This window comes from Oryzias latipes, chromosome 24 (genome assembly GCF_002234675.1).
Source record: "Oryzias latipes chromosome 24, ASM223467v1".
In the NCBI taxonomy this organism is placed as follows: domain Eukaryota; kingdom Metazoa; phylum Chordata; class Actinopteri; order Beloniformes; family Adrianichthyidae; genus Oryzias; species Oryzias latipes.
Window position 1 is genome coordinate 11,186,401 of NC_019882.2, and position 17,803 is coordinate 11,204,203.

Below are 17,803 nucleotides of genomic sequence, written 5' to 3' on the forward strand. Positions count from 1 at the left end.
TGTTCTAATACATGTTTGTATTCATGCTTTGCAATCCAGTCCCTATTTAATTTCTGTCCAGAATGCAGCTCACAATCTCTCATGCCAGTAAATGAAAGTATGTAGCCCCCCCCATCTCCTCAAATCCACCATACCCACACACAACTCACATGGGGTCAAATTAACTGTCTGTGCGGCTGTAAATCCCACAGCACAAACAGCTCTGACAGAACAGTGTGTGGAGGCGTCTTTGTGGGAAGAGAGAACACGCTGGCCATGAATGGTCGATTCTAAGAAGTGACCCGGAGACTGAATGAGACAGTGCTGACGTGGAAACAGTACCAGAGGTCAAGGCAGAGCGAAGGCGGATACAAACAAAGGGAGGAGGCAATGTTTCTCATGTTGTTGTTTGAAGAGAAAAATAATCATGTGATTTTTCAACATTGAGTTTTCCTGAACTAATGTTATAAACACACGGAGCAGGTACCAGAGCTTCTCTCTTTATTTAGGACTTTCCCAAAAGAAAAGTGCTGAGGTCATGAACCAAGAACAAAGTGATTGATTAAGCTTAATATTGGGGCATCAGTGTAATACAATACAAAAATGATATACAGTATTGATTTGTAAGGCCAATTACTTTCCTAGGGATGCATTTGCTACTACGTTTCTTAGTAGATCACCTAATATTTTTTGCCAAATTTCATTTTTACCTTTATAATTAAATAATACACTAAGAGATTCCATTAAAAACAAAAAAAATTACTCTAGAAAGTTTCAAACTTGAGTACAAAGAGCTTATTTGTCTTATTGTGGTCTCACCTTTATGAGCAGGTCCATAGAGTATTGATGTCAAAGTTGAGGAAATGGGTTCCTGTTTAATTGCAGCATGTTCAGGGCCAAATGAAGAGGATGGGGGGAACAAAGATGGGGTAGTGGAGGGAGGTCCACAGACATTATCAGTTTCTCTAGTCCCTGTTGATAGAAGCACTAACCCCAGAGCTCGACAGTCTGTATGATTCCTACACTTTGTTGCTCTGGATTCCACGCTGGAAAATGTCCCCTTGGTACAAGGTCTGCAGAGGACGTCCTCCGTCTGAGTCCCCCGCTTTTTCACCCGAGTACCCGGAGGACAAAGGGAGTGGGGTTTACACCCTCCGTCAGCACCCCTTGGAGAGAAGCTATTGGGTGGACATGCACAGACCCGGTCCTGGGTGGTCGTGCAGGGCTCTTTCTCGGTGAAGCCCACAGGGCAGGGAGCCCGACAGCGATGGCATTGCTGGACTCCATTCTCACCCCGTGTGAAAGTACCCTCAGGGCAAGGAGTGCACTCCCTCACAGATGATGGGGAACAGTGAGTTGACACATAGGTGCCAGCTGGACACTTGTCACATGCCAGCTTGGTGCCCGAGCTGGGGTCAGTGTGTTGATAATGGCGTGCAGAAAGGGTGGGCTGGTCTTCTACGCTGGTTGCAGTCAAGGCCCGAGCTGAAATATCAGCCACCATTGAACATAAGAGCTGAGGGAAAAGAGAAGAATAAGTTATTATAGGTAAAACTACAAAGAATGATACTCACTAAAATATGCTCTGGTTTAGCAACCATGAACCATAATAACACAAAATGTTGGTATGAATTAAAAAAGCGCAATAAATCCTGAGGAGATCCTCAACATCAACACACTACTGTTAGTTTTGTCAGGAACCTGGGCCACGTCCGACCCCAATCCTGTAGCATCCCAAAATGACACTGTTGTATCCTTTACAACAGCAGTGGTGCAGCGGTAGGGCGGTCGACCCATGATCGTAATATTGCAGGTTCGATTCCCGCCTTGCACGCCCATGTGTCGAAGTGTCCTTGGGCAAGACACTGAACCCCACCTTGCCTCTGGTGGGAGGTTGGCGCCAGTGTTTGGCAGCGGAGCCGCCATCAGTGTGTGAATGTGTGTGTGCATGGGTGAATGGGACTGTGACTGTAAAGCGCTTTGGGCCTTCGTAAGAAGGTAGAAAGCGCTATATAGGTATACGCCATTTACCATTTACCATTTATCTGCAGGTCATTCTGAAGTTGTGTGGAAGTTAGTCAAAGTTCCTCATGTTGTCACTTTTCATTCATTTTCCAATTCTATCCACATCCAGGCAGGTTAGCTATGCTCCTATGGGCTGGAAATCCCTTGATGATACATTGATGGACAGTGGACACAATAAAATCAAGACCTCTGAAGATGAACTTTTGCCCTTGAGATTTTCCATGTTTTTTTCATGTTTTTCTCCCAAATCCCCAGATTTCTCCATGCTCAGTGCAACACTCAACACAAAGATTCACAGGAGCATGGAATGCTTGAAAAGGAATTATTTATTTCACATTTTTAAAAAGGTGCCAAAAATGTTGTCCAGTCTATTTGGTAGTTCTGGATGAATTTGTGTTGTTTCCCCTGCTGACAGAACCCCAGCCAGCTGGTGCGTTTGGTTTGCAGAGTTTTTGAAATCAATTCATCGTAACAAACCCCTTTTTACATTCAATAATGGTAATGGCGTTGGAAAAACTGTTACTGAAAGATGGATCAGTATTTGGTAATGTCCCTACATTAAACAGTATAACTACAAACACTGGTATGAACTCACTACTGCATGGATAATGGAGCAGAGCTACTTCATTTAAGTTTTTCTGTGACTGCTACATTTCCCCCTCTCTTACTATTGATGCTAAATCCAAGAGTTTATCCAGAATCAGTAAGGATTTAGAAGAAGGATGTAGAACAGATGCAACAATTTGATTTTGCTGCATGCGGGGACTTTCATCTGTTATTGGAAGCTTGGGAGAGGAGGATAATTGACACTGCCCTGATGCCTCCGAGACTCTCTGACAGGGCAGAAGGGGCAGATCTGAGGGTGGAGGCGTCAGTCTGGCAGCTCTTGTTTACATCCTGAAGACAAAAGTGTGGCACCACTGCACCAAAACTGCAGAGCTGCTTTCTGTTGAGCACACTCATCTACACACACACACACACACACCCACACACACACACACACACACACAAAGCCAGCTCTCTACTCCTTTGACATTAAGTCTGTGAGCAGAATGTAATTCTACCTTCATCTGCAGCGACAGTGTAGGCTGTCTGCTGACACGCCCAGAGACCCATCTGTATGACCTGGTGAAGGACTTCTTTAGGAGACAGGTGGCTGAACATGTAACATCACCTCTGGTTGTTAGTTCTGTGTGCGTCCATTTAAAGCGTGTAACGAGCTGCTGTGGCAAATTTTTATAGGATGTTTGATTATGGTTCTCATTTGTAAAACAACCCAGACAGACAGACACCCGTACTGATTGATGGATGCTTTTGGTACTCATAGAAACATGTAGTTTGAGTTAAGGCACAGAGTATTGAAGACTTTAACCCTTGTGCTATCTTATGGGGACCAGATGACCCCACCCTTACATTGACGTATTCTCCCTACCATGACAAAGGTAGATAAAGGTGAAGAGGATTTCATGTAATCCATGGACACCAGTGAAGATCACAAATCATTGAAGAAAAAAGGTTCAGAGCACTGTCTAGTGGGTCTAGATGACCCAACTCCCAACATTAAAGTGCCTAGGATAGCACAAGGGTTAGACAAATACGCAAAGCCATATAATATTCATAAATATGAAACAATAAATACTTATCCAAACATAGTCCTAGAGCAAGGATGGGCAGCTCTAGGCCTTAAGGACTGGTGTGTCAGCATGATTTCCAGAAATCTTAGCCCTACTCATGACGGATTACCTAGTTCAGGTGTGTCCAGCCAATTAGAACATGGAAGAGCAGGGGATGTCAGTAAACATGCAGTAATGTCACCCTAAAGGCCTGGAGTTGCCCATCCCTGCACTAGAGCAAGTGAATAATAAACAACACGGATGAAGCATGCCACCATGGGGTAAAATACTCTGTATTGGCCTCATGTGGAGCCAGTTTTTTAGCTCTGTGGTTGTTGCTAGGGTTAGGCCTCAAGCTAGGTTCACACCGAACATGGTTAGTGCATCAAATTTGGGTCCACCGCCTCTGTTTTGATACCATCAAATTCACTGCTAGAAGCTTTTTATTAGGGTGTGTTTATAAACCTGACCTGACACATGTGGGAGGAGCTACTGTCACTGCTACATTGTGGAAGACACGGATGATGTTGAGAAAGAAGCTTGGCTTTATTTATTCTGGAGAGCACTATAAAGGCACCGGCAAGCATGTTGCTATGTGTGGCTTCATGATCCCGTTAAACGGACACTCCCAATATGGTGAGTTTACCATCAATGTCTTTGCCACTACAAAAACTGATTCAAAGCTGAGTTCCTGATTGGTTAACAGTCTTCATCAAAGATCAGCTTTTTAAAATATGGACGCACCAAGAAATTCCCACAAACCTCAGAATTGTTGAGACCCTGTACTGCCTTTCCATGCAGAAAGCGTCGTTTCACCAGCCAGAAAGCACTACCTCTTGAGAATCACGACGTTTAAAAATGCACCGCAGGACCTCCCACTTAACAATGAAATTTGACATGCAAATCAGATTTGATGTGAAGGTAGCTCAAGTCAAATCCAACTTGAGGTATAAACACAAGTTATTGAAGCCTTGTTGTTCACAGAGTAACCACAAGGTGGCTTGTTGTGCAACTAAGTGGTTCCCCCATTCACGCCAGTATTAGTTGATCAAACTGTACAACACCAGTAAAGTGAGGTACAGATCATCTGTTAAGATTTGTTCACCTCTTTTGTTACATTTATTCACAATTTGATGTCAAAATTGCACTTAAGCTGGAACATTAGCTTTAGATTTAACCATTGAGTCATTAGCTTGGAACAACCTTTAGGCAACTGTGAGGCCTGCTTTTCCTGTATGTTTGATCCTTTTCATACAGTAAAAGGAAATATCTTTGCTTGTGTAACAACCCGCCTACTTTACATGGATGAACAACCTTCATCTACAATTGTTCTGACACGGACGGCCAAACAGTAAAAACATGCACTCCCACACGGACTGTAAACTTGCATCAGCACACACTCACGCTCATTCAGTACCTGTTGCTGTGTGGCCCCACCTCAGAGAAAGAGAGTCTGTTTGGACTCAATCGCGCTAAATTTATTTCAGACAATAGCCTGAAATGATTGCTGCTAATGACTCGAGCCGGGAGGGCTGTGGGTGGGACTGAGGTCATCTTGAAAGCATCAGCCTTTGGTGGCTTGGGTGGTCTTTGATGTAACGTTCTAATCACAGTGAGTTTTGTTTAGCGAGACTTACAGGAAACCTACACTGAGTCACAATCAAGAAAATAATTATAAGTAAAACCAAAAACCATAAACTAGGCGTGGAGGTAGCCGTTTTGATCTGGTAGCTGGTAAATTAAGCAGCTTGTCCAACCAACAATTGGGTGTTTTCCAAGTTTGAGACAGTCAATTCCCAAAGTTTTTTAATTTGAATTATATCTTAGATGTCTAGAACATCCACTTTGATAGAGAGTCATTCAAAGACATTGAACAAGTTTAGCTCCTTTTATTGGTCTGGATCTCACTGAACTATGTCCTATAACTAAGCTAGAATGAGAAGGTTGCTACACTTTTGTTTGTTTGAAGGGGAACTTTATTTACCTTTATGAAAGCATCTATGGCTCACGCGATTGACGCTTGGTTCAATACAACCCACTTTCAACATCAAAGGTCATTTGACAGACCTTCACAAAAGTTTTATTATATCTGTGACCAATAGTTCCAAAAATGAAGGATGCAATGTTTAACGTTCACTCAGATGAAAACCACTGGAAACATAAAACTACAAAATTCTGCAAATGCATTCCAACTAACTCACAATATAGTAGACGATAACGTGCTGTATGGTCTGTAGAAATACTGAACACACTAGCAATGAAAAAAGGAAATTAGATATGATCACAGGTGATGAACCTTTTCGCGAAAATACTGCAGCTGTCGCCAAAATAACCTGCATATTTCAATCTGCAACAACTCTTCCACCGCTTACAGAATTCATGTAGTTCCAACAGATCCTGAGAAAAAAAGCTCTGAGCCAACATGCAAAAATATGCTTTTCTCCACATCCAAGTCGGTTGGTTTACATTAATCGTGATACCACTTTACTGCTGTGAAGAGTTGCATATCAACACAAAGCAGCGTTTCTCCTCTTCAGAATTTTTTTGGAATTGCGTTAATAGCGTAAACATTTGAAGAGTTAAGGTAGTTCAACGCCAATGGCAAAGAATGACTAAATATTGGTCGTAGTGACTTAGTTGTAAAATATTTTAGGTTAATGATGCCTAAAGACCCGTATACACTGGGACGAATATTCACCAGGCGTTATTCACCAGCGTTTTTCGCCACGTTTTTTGTGTTCACACCCAGGCGATTTTCGCTGACGATGAGCCGAGCGAACATGCAATTTCATTCATTAATGTAAAACAGAAATACTCCTGTACACAAGGTGGCGCTGCGCAACTTTACGCTTCTTAAAGTCGCTTTTCACTCAAAAGAAGAGGGCAAGTATTTACGCGCTTGTCAGAATAATACAAAGAAAACATGAATATTTCAAGCACCAATAGCTCCAACTGGTGCTTGGTTCGGGGATATTTTAGAATGTCCGTCATTATTTCTTCGCGGCAGTGTAGACGCTACTTGGCGTATATCTTCTTCGCTGGTATGTGTGCTCAGCAAGGCAGTTTTGTGTTTGAGCGCCCCCAAGTTGTGTTTTACTGTAACTTCAGAAGCTCCAGACACGTGTGCAAAAGCGCCATTCTCATTGGTCGAATAGATTTCGACGCGAGACGTCAAAAAAAAAAAACGAACCCGAGGCGTTGTTTTTTTTTTGACGCGTGGCGTTTTTTCGCGTCGGTGTGCACACTAACATTGGTGCCCTGTGTTTAGTCACGAGGCGTTAAATTCGTCCCGGTGTGAACGGGCCTTAACACTGGCTTACTAGCAGTTGTAAGTTGTATATTGTCACATGGCCCAAAATTTGTATACCCATCTGACAAATCTTGAACAAATCACTTCTGGTGAAAATGTAAATAAAAATTATGCTTTCAGTGCTTTGTCATGTTATCTTCTAAAAAATCTTTTATATGTTATGCCATTATAGTGTATATAGTCTAGATTCTTCTTGTTGTTAAATGTTATTATCTTTGCATTTTTGCACATTTTAAATGCCCTTTCATTCTTTTTACACATTGCTGTTGTTCTTCTTTTTTCTCTATTTTGGACTGAACTGCTGTAACAATTGAATTTCCCCAACGTGGGATCAATAAAGAATAACTTATCTTATCTTCTTTCAAATGAACTTGCTGGTTAGATAAACATAACTTTCATTAAACATTTACAAGGGTTATGCATATTTTTAGACTTGACTAAGTATAAAAAAATGCTTTTTTTTCCTCTCTTTGTTCAATCAAAGTCTATTCGTTTTTGAACATCACATTTGAGTTTGCACTTTAGGAGGTATAAATCTGAACCTCCTGCACAGAAACCACAACTTTGCACTAAAGTTTCCCGGGTACTATTTCCAGACCGAAAGACTCTATTAGGGTGAAATTTAAAAAAAATCTAGAAAGCATGGAGTACTGTAGGTCATCTCATGGGATAAGCTCCAGCAACCCTCACGGTGACAAGGCAGGTGTATGTTGGATGGATGGATGGATGGATACAGATAAGCCGCACCTTCATATTCCGTGCACATATGTTCACTGTCTGCTATATAGGGCTGCATGTGGACAGTGCATACAGATCAGTCCTCATAGACATAACCGGTTTGGAAAAATGAATTCGATCAATAGAAATGCATCCACAATCTGCAGTTATTCTGCATTTCCTACTGCAGTGGACTAACCGTGTAACTTTAAACCTATTCTGCAGATTTTTGAGGATCTTGTCACTTAAGTGTCCCTTAATGAAAAGGATAATCAGTACAGTTCTTGGTTAAATAGATGTTTTCACTGAGAATTATCAGTTCCACACGACTTAAAGACAAACAAACCAAAAAAAATGGAGACTGGCCCTTTAACTGAAAAACCTCAATCAAGAATACACAACAGGCAGGGAGTTGCATGGAAATGTCAGACTCACCACTGCAGACACACACATGACAGGCATCATCCTGATTTACAGAAGATGTTGAAGGTTCGAGCAAACGAGGTCCAAGTTGGCTGCTTGAGTGACACTTTTCATCTCTGGGTGTTTGTCATCATCATCATCATCATCATCCTCCTCAGTTGGGAGGGAAGCTGAGCTCGTCTGTGGAGCAGCGGCAGCCTCAACTGCAGCGTTTTATAGTCTGTGTGTTCGACTGACGCGCTCTCAGACGGAGGAGGGCTCGCGCAGCTGAGCACGCGGTGGTAATTCCCATAGCGACGAGTGATGAGGACCGCCGCCGCGCCCATGTGCAGCTCTGCCGGTGTGCAGTGCTGCCTGTTCACTGACCGCTGCGGACCTCCTGACGGCGCGCTGACGTCAGCCGAGTGGGCGCGGCTTCTCGCGGCTTCTCGACCAATGGGAGCGCGAAGGTGGCGTGTTTGTTAGAGGTGATCCAGACTGATATAATAATGTCATCATGTCCTGAAAGAGCAGGGAATCTGAAAAAGCCTGACGTTTACGCTCTTATTTGATTTTTTTTTTAATAAAAAGAACTTAGAATTAGGGGTTTGTCATGAGAATAAGAACATTTTAAAAAGTCTACATAATAGTATATTGATGAGATATTTTTTTCTGAATGAAAACACAAAAAAGCATGTTTTGCTGTGTTATGATTTTACTTTTCTTGCTTTATCTCACACTAGATTATAAAAACTACGTTCTTTTTTGGAGATTATAATGGATTTACTCTGCTAAATCATCTGCATTCTGTCAACCAAGTTTTATTCTGCTAAAATTTGTTGACAAATATTCTATTTCATCAAGAAGAATCACCATAAAAGTAATGTTTAACTAAAAAGAAAAAAAAAAAGAACTGAAGTCAAAGACTGCTTTGATTATGGTAGTGGCCATTTGTTGGCAAGATTTGTTGTTTACTAGTTGGTTGACATGTTCATCCGTTAGTCAAAAAGTATTTGATTGTTTAAACTTTTCAGTGTAAAATGAGTCATTGATAGCAGCATTGCTAATTCTCCTTTAGTAGTTGTTTACTATCGTTAAAGACCCACTTGGATGAAAATTGTAATTTAGGTATTTTTATTATGTTGTTGCATTTTTCTGATGACAAATATTAGGAAAACTAATTCAAAATTGGATTTCTAAGTATATATTTATTCAAATTGTTTTAAATATTAATTTTTGACTACTAGCGTCATGAAAATAAAGATTTTTGCCGATGATAGTGAGGAGGGGGGTGTATAGTACTCACTATACTCACTACACTTCATCAATAATTTCAATTTTGACTAGATTTTTACTTGTTTTTTAACCACTTCCATCGTTTCCAGACAAACTGTTCCCAAAAAACATAAACATGACCTTTCAGCTTTTATTTTTGTTTTGCGAAAAGTTAACATTGTCTAATTCTTCTGTTTTACCAGCCAACGAGAATGTGTGGCTGAAAGATATCTGAACATCTGATCCTACTAAGTTTGTAATTCAAAGCCCTTAGAGTGACGAATATATCTTATTTACGGTAATATTGTTTCATTTCAATTTGAAACCAAAGATCAACACAAGTAACCTGGATATGATGAGTTTCAGGAGCCAAATAAACTTCCTCGCAAACCTACATAAGAACCTCAGCCCATTTTTTAGTGTGTTCATGTCTCTGGTTTGGTGAAACCAAGTCATAATGTTGTCCCAGTCAGATCATCATTTTGACTCTATCCTTATCATTTATTTCAGTGCTCTTTATGATCCAAACTTTGTTTGAATGCAGAGTTTTTATAATAGAGCTGAAGATCCGGATTGGGGTTCTTCCAGGAAAGCTTGCTTCTGGTAGTTGAGGTTGAGTAGATAAATATTGTCATCAAATCAGAGGACTTGGGATCTCCGGTCTGAGAGTCATCAAGTCCCAACATGTGAGTAACATCTGTCTGACCACACTGGAGGCCTGCTAGTGGGACAGCTGCGCTAATGAGTGTCACGACGTAAACTTCCATCCAAAACCTCTGAGGACATGTGGACCTTGTTGGTTTTTATTGTGCTTGTGGTTTTCTGTTGAAGCCTGCATTTAGGTATTTTGGATGTAAACAGATGGGATTCAACAACCGCTTGATTGCCGTTTTTTGTTCATTCTAGCTTCTTTGCAGGGTTACTTTGATTTCCTCACTATAAGCTAAAGAGGTGTACCTTACATTAATAACAACAATTTAACAAGTTGCCTCTGGGAGACTTGTCATCATTTTTGTGTTTTGGTTTCCAGTAACGTTTTAACAACAAACACAATCTAAAGGTCAGAGTCAGAGTTTGCTCTGACTCAGCAGCAGTTGTCCACCCCCAGTTCCCAAAAGTTACCTTGTTTTAATCAAAAATGTTTCTCATGGGGTCTTTAAAGGGAAAAAAGGCTCAAAGAGTGTATTTGTGGTTGTGAAAGGCTATAGAGTTTTATTTTGTTCTCAAAGGATATTTATAGTTGGCAGCAGCGGATGCAGTTTATTTTTCTCAAACAGAATAGGGGCTGTGGAGATTTTGTGTATTTGGATTACATCACAATTCAATTCAATTTGATTTATATAGCCCAAATTCACAAACAACAGTCGTCTCAATGGGCTTCGTACTGGTAATTGTAAGGTAAACATAAATCTGAAAGGATCATAAATGCATAGAATTCAATAAGAGAATACTAAACTTTAGCTAAACAGACTAAACCAAACTGGCATCCCTGCCCTTCGCAGAGGTCATTGTTGTGTATAAAAATTGATTTGAAGCTATATTAGTGTACATTTTGCTTTATTTCTGTGATTTGTATCAAACATGTAAAATATTTCTAAATTCTGTGGCACAAGAACACATCATTACCCGTTAAGAACAACACAATCTGACCCAATGAATCGAATTTTACATAAAAATCTTTTGTGAATTTAAGCGCTTTTAGTTTACACTGTGTTTAGTTTCTGTGTCACACTTTGAGGTGAGTTTACCTACACAGGACTGTAAATGAGTTGTTGTTTTTCCCCATTACTCTTTTGTGAAATGACCCTCACAAAGTCCAAAAGGCCTTTGTCATCAGATTTGTGACTCACTCACCCCTAAAGTCAGCATAGACATTTTTTTCCGTCTTATTTTTGTGAGGAAATGCTTACTAATGGAGTACGGAGTATGAATAATTGAATAGGCCTTGTTGCTCACAGATGAATCCCAAGTTTTGATGGCTTCCAAGCTTGTGTTTGCCAAGAAAAACATTTGTACTACATGAGTAACACATGTGGGGATCTGCTTTCTGACATGTTTTAATGCTATTTCTGCAAGCATAAGGAAAAGCAATGAAAATGACTGATAAAGAGGTTGGTGCGATTCTACAAAGCCTGTTGGATGACATACAAAAAATAAAATAAAATAAAATGTTTCCTCGAGATAGTTAATTCGTACTAACAAAATATTATTTTGCGACCAAGAAGTAGTTAATTCATATGATAAAAATTTTTATTTGTGCCCAAAAAATAGTTAATTTGTACAAACAGAATGTTAATTCATGGCTAAGAAATAGTTAATTTGTATGAATGAAATATTATTCGGGATGAATAAATAGCTAATTTCTGCGACTAAACTCTTAATAAGCAGCTAGGAAATAGGTAATTCATATGAACAAAATATTATTTGTGACCACAAAATTCTTCATTCATAGAAACAAAGTAAAAGAATTTATTGTGTCATCAGAGTCTGCACATTTATAAATAGATCTATAACACAAATTAAAGCCTTAATAGACCAGAATCATGGTAAAGGTGCAGCAATAAAATGATTTAAATACCAGAAAACATTGTTTTTTAATATTTCCTATTTGAGTGGGAAATGAATCTGATATGGTGCCTCTGTCAGACTCCTCCCCCTCTCCTCTCCACTTGGCTGCTGATTCTCCCCAGCTGCGGCCACTTACCTCATCACCTCATCCACCTTCATGAGGAGCTCCAGGATCATCAGTCTTCGCCAGTCCGTTGCCCCTGATGGTGCATAGTTGGTCTTATTGTCAAGTTATAGTTTGTCAAGCTCTAGTTTCCACGCTACGTCAAGCTTTGTCTAAAACTCTCTTTCTGCTCACCTCCAGGAATGCCACGAGTGGTCGCCAGAATCAGCCTCAGCCCGGAACCCCCACTCTGTCTTCTCCTGCGGTCACACCTCGAGCCTCTGCCGTTGCCTCTGTTCTTTGGACCCCCGCTTCAGACGGCTGCTCTTTCCTGTGGAGGAACCCACCAGTGACGCCACCAGCATCTGCCTCTCGCCAGGGACCTACCTTTTGTCCTGCTCACACTCTGTCTCCAGAAACTCCCATTAAATCTCTTACCTGCCACGCTCGTCTCCCGCTGTGTTTCCTCCGGGTTCCAGCATCTGGGTCTGAAAGTGTTCTCTAGCCATGACAGAATGTTTACATCTTTTGTTGGTTATTCTGATTTTTGTTTTTAGACAAATTGTTTAAAGTACACATTTGTTTTCTTTTAGTACATCTTGTTTCATTACATTGTTTCATTTAGAAAGAAATGTAGATACAAGTTTTTTTTTTCACTTAAAGTATTGTAAAATAAAAATTTACCAGATTTTTACCTAAAAATAGCTTTTATCAGGGCTGCACGATATGAGGAAAACTTGCGATATGCGATGACATGACGACATAACTCGCAGTACATGAAAAAATAGCAAAACAACCAAAAACATAATTTGCATTTCAATGCAATAGTTTAAAAAGGACATTCCAAATGACCCACATCTACATAGGAGACGAACATCTAACATAAAAGGGCTCCATCCGATTGGTCAACGATGTAAAGGAGTCCATTCGATTGGTCAAATGTATAAAGGGGGTTGTTTGTTTCGTTAAATACTTCAAGCTACCATAAGACTGTTTTAGCATGTTCAAGGTAACCATTTATTGCGATTTTCGCTGTCTATTGCGATATGCATATTGCACAGCTTGATATTTGAAATTCTTGAAATTTGCGATTTATTGTGCAGGCCTATATTTATGTATATTTCCTGCTTTGTAGGGCCCATCGAGTTTGATCACCTGTTCATTTAAACACGCCAACTGTTTCCACGCTCAGTAGAAACTTTGGGGAAGTGCAGTAAAATCAAGGGGTTGATGGGAATTTTCCATTTTCATCTTTCTATTCTCGAATGATTGACCTGTATAGTGCTCAGTCACCAAGTGTGTCAGAGCAGCACTTTTCCAGCTCAGCTCAGCCACCCAGTCACCCGTCCTGTAATCCATACGTTCACCAGGTCGCTCCAGACAGCACGCATGCGGCGTTATAGGCCCCGTCAGGCAGCCAGTTAGTATGCAGTCTGCGTACATGCACGCCCAGCGGGCTTGTCCCCTCAGACGTTTCTACAAATAGCAGCAGAAGACAGCAGAGGGGCCGCCATCTGCCCCACACGTGCAGAATACCAGAGTGGTCTTCTGCAGAGTATGCTTCTGCTTTTGAGATTAGGCGAGCCGGTTAAAAGGGTTAGCGCATAATCCCTCAGAATATGAACCCAGAAGGAAAAGCAGATGCGGGAGCCTTTAGCGGAGAGCATATGCTGCACATGCTCTGTTCAGTGGGTCAAACAGGCCTACAGTTAGTGGGTGAAGCCGCCTTATATAGAACTGAAGTAAAAACTGTACATAGTGCAGGGTAAGGGGATTTGAGTGTTGCAAGCAGAAAGACTTGGCGAGAAGCAATGAGCGTATGCTTCCAGTCATCTCCCCGTTTGCCTTTAATGAGTGCCTCATGCATCCACACATGCACAAAGCCTCAAAGCATGCATGCAGCTATTTACTATCAGCAGCCACAAACCAGCAGCCCACCCGGCACAAAAGCGCGCCACTTGGCAAACACTTTAATCACAGTAGTTGTAATTACTTTAAAAGGCTAATTCCGATTTATGAGCCTGCAGATTTATTATTCTTTTAGATTTAGCGACATCTGAAAGAGATGACAGGTGGGGAAAGGAAACAAACAGGGGAAGCAAACGTTTTTTTTATTTTATTTAATGACCATGACATCATAGAGGTGTACTGCTTGTTGTGCTTTTGTTCACAGAATTGACTGGTTTAAGAGCAACAAAGCCTGGATTGCTATAAACTACTCTTTGCTACTAGCTAGCTATAACTAGTTCGTAGCAAACAAATCAAGGTCCAGAATAGTTAGAAGAAGATTTGAAAAGAGCCACTAAAATAACTTTCAAGTAGTTAGATTAGAAGCACGTAAACTAATACATAATATACTGTTTCTGTTTCTTGTGGTAGCGCCCTCTGATGGACTAACCTGTCCAGGTGTACCCCGCCTTCGTCCGACGGTAGCTGGGCAGACTCCGGCAACCCCGTGTTGTGTTGGCTGGTAGTAATGCCTTAGTCATCACCCGCAGGGGGATTGAGCCCATACGGTTGATGAGGTATTACCATGACTGAGGCATTGCATTCACAGTAGGATTCATCACCAAATTCCCCTGCAAAAGCTCACATTAACCTTACCAAAAGGTCTGAGTGCAGACAATCACTGCTTAGATGTTTTCAATTTTGAATTTGATCATGTATTTTAGAAATAATAAACCAACCTGGGGTTGCACTGTGGTATGGTCGCTAGCACTTACACTCCAAGGTGAGAAGGCCCTGGATCAGGGCTGCTCATTCCTGGTCCTCGAGATCTCACCACCCTGCCTGTTTTCCAACTCTCCCTGCACTGTTTGCTGCTGATAACCTGGACCAGGCGTGTTCATTCAATTAGAATGTGGAGACAACTTATTGAGCTAATGGGCAGCTAGCAGGACTTGGAGATCTGGAAAACAGTCAGGGTGGTAGATCTCGAGGACCAGGAATGAGCAGCCCTGTTCTGGATCAAATCCCCCTTGGGTTCTTCTACTTATACATGCATCAACATTACTACTATTGGCCTTAGTAGTCAAGGGCATGGTGTCAGAAAAAGTTTATTCCTTTGAAAATATATATACAGTACAATTGTCCCACAATACATAGCGGTTAACCTTTCGCTCTCTCCCTGTTTCTTCATGTCTTTTTTTGTTTGTTTACAGTTACTGTGTTCCGTATCCTGAAAATCTTCATTTCTGCCTGAGTAGGCTATAAAGTGTGTAGTTAGGGGTTTTACAGCCTAAAAACTTTAACTGATCTCTAATTCAACTTTATGGATTTCACCTATTAGAGGTTGTTTTTAGAACCTAAGTCTCGCAATAAAAGCGAGAACACTGTATTGTCAATATTGTGGGGCAGGAAGATGAAGTTGAGTATCGTCTGCAAAGTAGTGTTATGAGAACCAATGTGGGTGGAGGATCTGATCCAAAGCAAAAAACACAAACAGAAGTGGCCTGAGGAAAACAAGCAGGTACAAATTCTATTAAATGAGAAGCCTGACTGAATATTACAAAGTTAAGAGGCACATTTTAAACCTGCTTTACAACTGTGAAAACCTAAGTGAAACCATTTTTCCAATGTTTCCCTAGGATGGTCAGGTTGAGTGAACACGATTCCTGTGGTGACTTTTTACTAGGAAACTGTGCAAAAAAACACTTTTCAACTCCACACCTTAAATTCATCATCACCATGAAAGACAACCTATTGATAACTTTATTTATTGCCTGTTGAAAGTTTCAGCACATACTGTTCTGTTGACTCTGTGAACCTACTCAGTAGTCAAACAAAGCACAGGGACAGTCTTGCACCAAACATGCATAAAACTGTTATTTACAAAAGAGAAACATTAAGCTGCTTGTCAAGCCCTCCGTTTGAGTATCAAGGTTGGACCCACCTGTGTGAAGGTTTTTCCTTTTCTTGTGATTCACAGATTTGCTATAGACAAGTCTTTACTCTTGTTTCTGATTTCAAAGTCAAGCAAACACCAATGTTTCTCAGAGCTAAACCTGATTTTTCTGAGGACTTACTCTTTGACTGTTGACTCCCCACTTTAGAGTTTAAAGTCTTCCCTCCAGCAGTTACCTGAAACACGACCCAAATCAGGACAAGTTGTTGATTTCAAAAGGTTCAAAACTTCCCAACAGCCGTGTTTACTTGTACTTGAATGCCACACGGCAATGATTTATAGCCAACTACTGAATATAGACGGACATGGGGTGTGTCACATTACCCATTGGTTTGCATTGGCCCATTTTTCAACCCTGTGCTCATCCCAGCTTGATTTGATATGATATAACAGAACCCAAATTGAAAATAAAAAAGGGCAACGCGGACATTTAGAAGATGCCAAGTAAAAACAATCTACAGCCAAAGATTAAGCTGTCAGTCAGATTGTTAAAGCCTAATTTTCACCACTAATATTAAACAAAATAGTCAAATTTAGTCACAGAAACATTTTATTGAAATCTGATAAGGTGCATAGTAAAGAGTGAATGCAGAATGATATGTTTGTGTTTCATGAAGCCACCTAGTGGTTCTTTGGTGAACTGTAGAAACCTTTTTTATTTTAAACCGCTTTAAACAGTTAGTGAGTGTTTTTTGTGAGTGTTTATTGATAAATTAAGCAAAGTTTCTTTTTGAACATCTATCCATCCATCTCTTAAATCCTTCAAAGCTTGGTTACCATAACTATGTTTACCTGCCAGGTGAATTCTTACCAGCAGATTTCTGCCAGGAAAACAACATTTCTCCAGCAACACCTATAGGTGTGGCAAACACTTTCAAACTTCTAATAGATAAAGAGGGCCAATTGCTTTTGCACGATTAAAACAACCAACTGCTTAGGTTACCACATCTTTGGCTTTTACATAAAAAAGAGTTCAAACAGCCAGGATTCTGCTGAAAAAGCAGGTGAGTCTGTTTGTAGAAATGTACGTGTAGATGTGCAGAATGACAGAAGATGCTTGCTCTTTGTTTTACTTGATTGAGAGAAAAGCTTACCTTTGCTCATGGAAACAAAAGAAAAGGATTCCTCTGGTGGCCAAGTTATCCCTCCCTTGGTTATTTGGAGAAGCAGGTGAACAAACACCAGTATCACAGTTTTGTGGCTTCAAAGACCCACCCATTGTTTTTTGGTGTTTTTAACATGTTTTTGTGGTATTTTTCTCATGATGGAGGACGTCATAGATAAAAAAATAAAACTTATATTGTATTTTCAAGTACTTCTTTAGGCAAAATTGAATCGGTTAGTGCAAAAGGGGCCCAAGTCCAATAGGTTTGTTTTTCCAGGAAATTATTTTAATTGCATAGCTTAAAGGGAGGCTACACCAAATGGTTAATACTTTACCCAGATTTAGCACCAGTTCATAGCTTACAAATGCTATAATATGAAGCACCTCACTTTTATCATTTCAAAGGACTAGCAAACTAAAGTCTCTGGACTTGGGCCCTTCTTGAATTAAACAGGGGCACTGCCATATTGGATAACTAGTGCTGCCATCTATGGGATAAAGCAAAACCCGCAAAACCCACACAAAAGAGGCCCAAGTCCAGGAATTTTGCACTTTATGCATTTTAAAATCAAGCATAGTCGATACATTATAACGGACTTGGGACTTTTTTGCACATAATCAGACATCTTTTCCCTTGAAGACCATTAAACATATAATATCTCTTTTTTGAAAAATTGTGGATTTGGGCCCTATTGTACTAACCAATTCAATAACTCAATTGTTGTGGATTCATAGCAGACATAGTAACAGATGGAAAAAGCGTGATGTGCGAGCTACAATCAGCAGCTCGCAAGCTCCAGCT

General features: G+C 40.5%; 1 protein-coding gene across 1 annotated transcript in view; it reads right to left on the reverse strand.

Moving 5' to 3' along the window:
• tnfrsf21 (TNF receptor superfamily member 21) overlaps window positions 1-8,483 on the reverse strand; it is a 30,237-nt gene extending 21,754 nt beyond the window's left edge. Inside the window, exons 1-2 of the mRNA XM_023952993.1 lie at window positions 8,080-8,483; window positions 799-1,495 (exon numbers count right to left, since the gene is read on the reverse strand). Of these exons, the coding sequence (XP_023808761.1) occupies window positions 799-1,495; window positions 8,080-8,109 (727 nt within the window). The 5' untranslated portion in view covers window positions 8,110-8,483. The remainder of the gene's footprint in view (window positions 1-798; window positions 1,496-8,079) is intronic.
• Window positions 8,484-17,803: the final 9,320 nt, after the last annotated feature.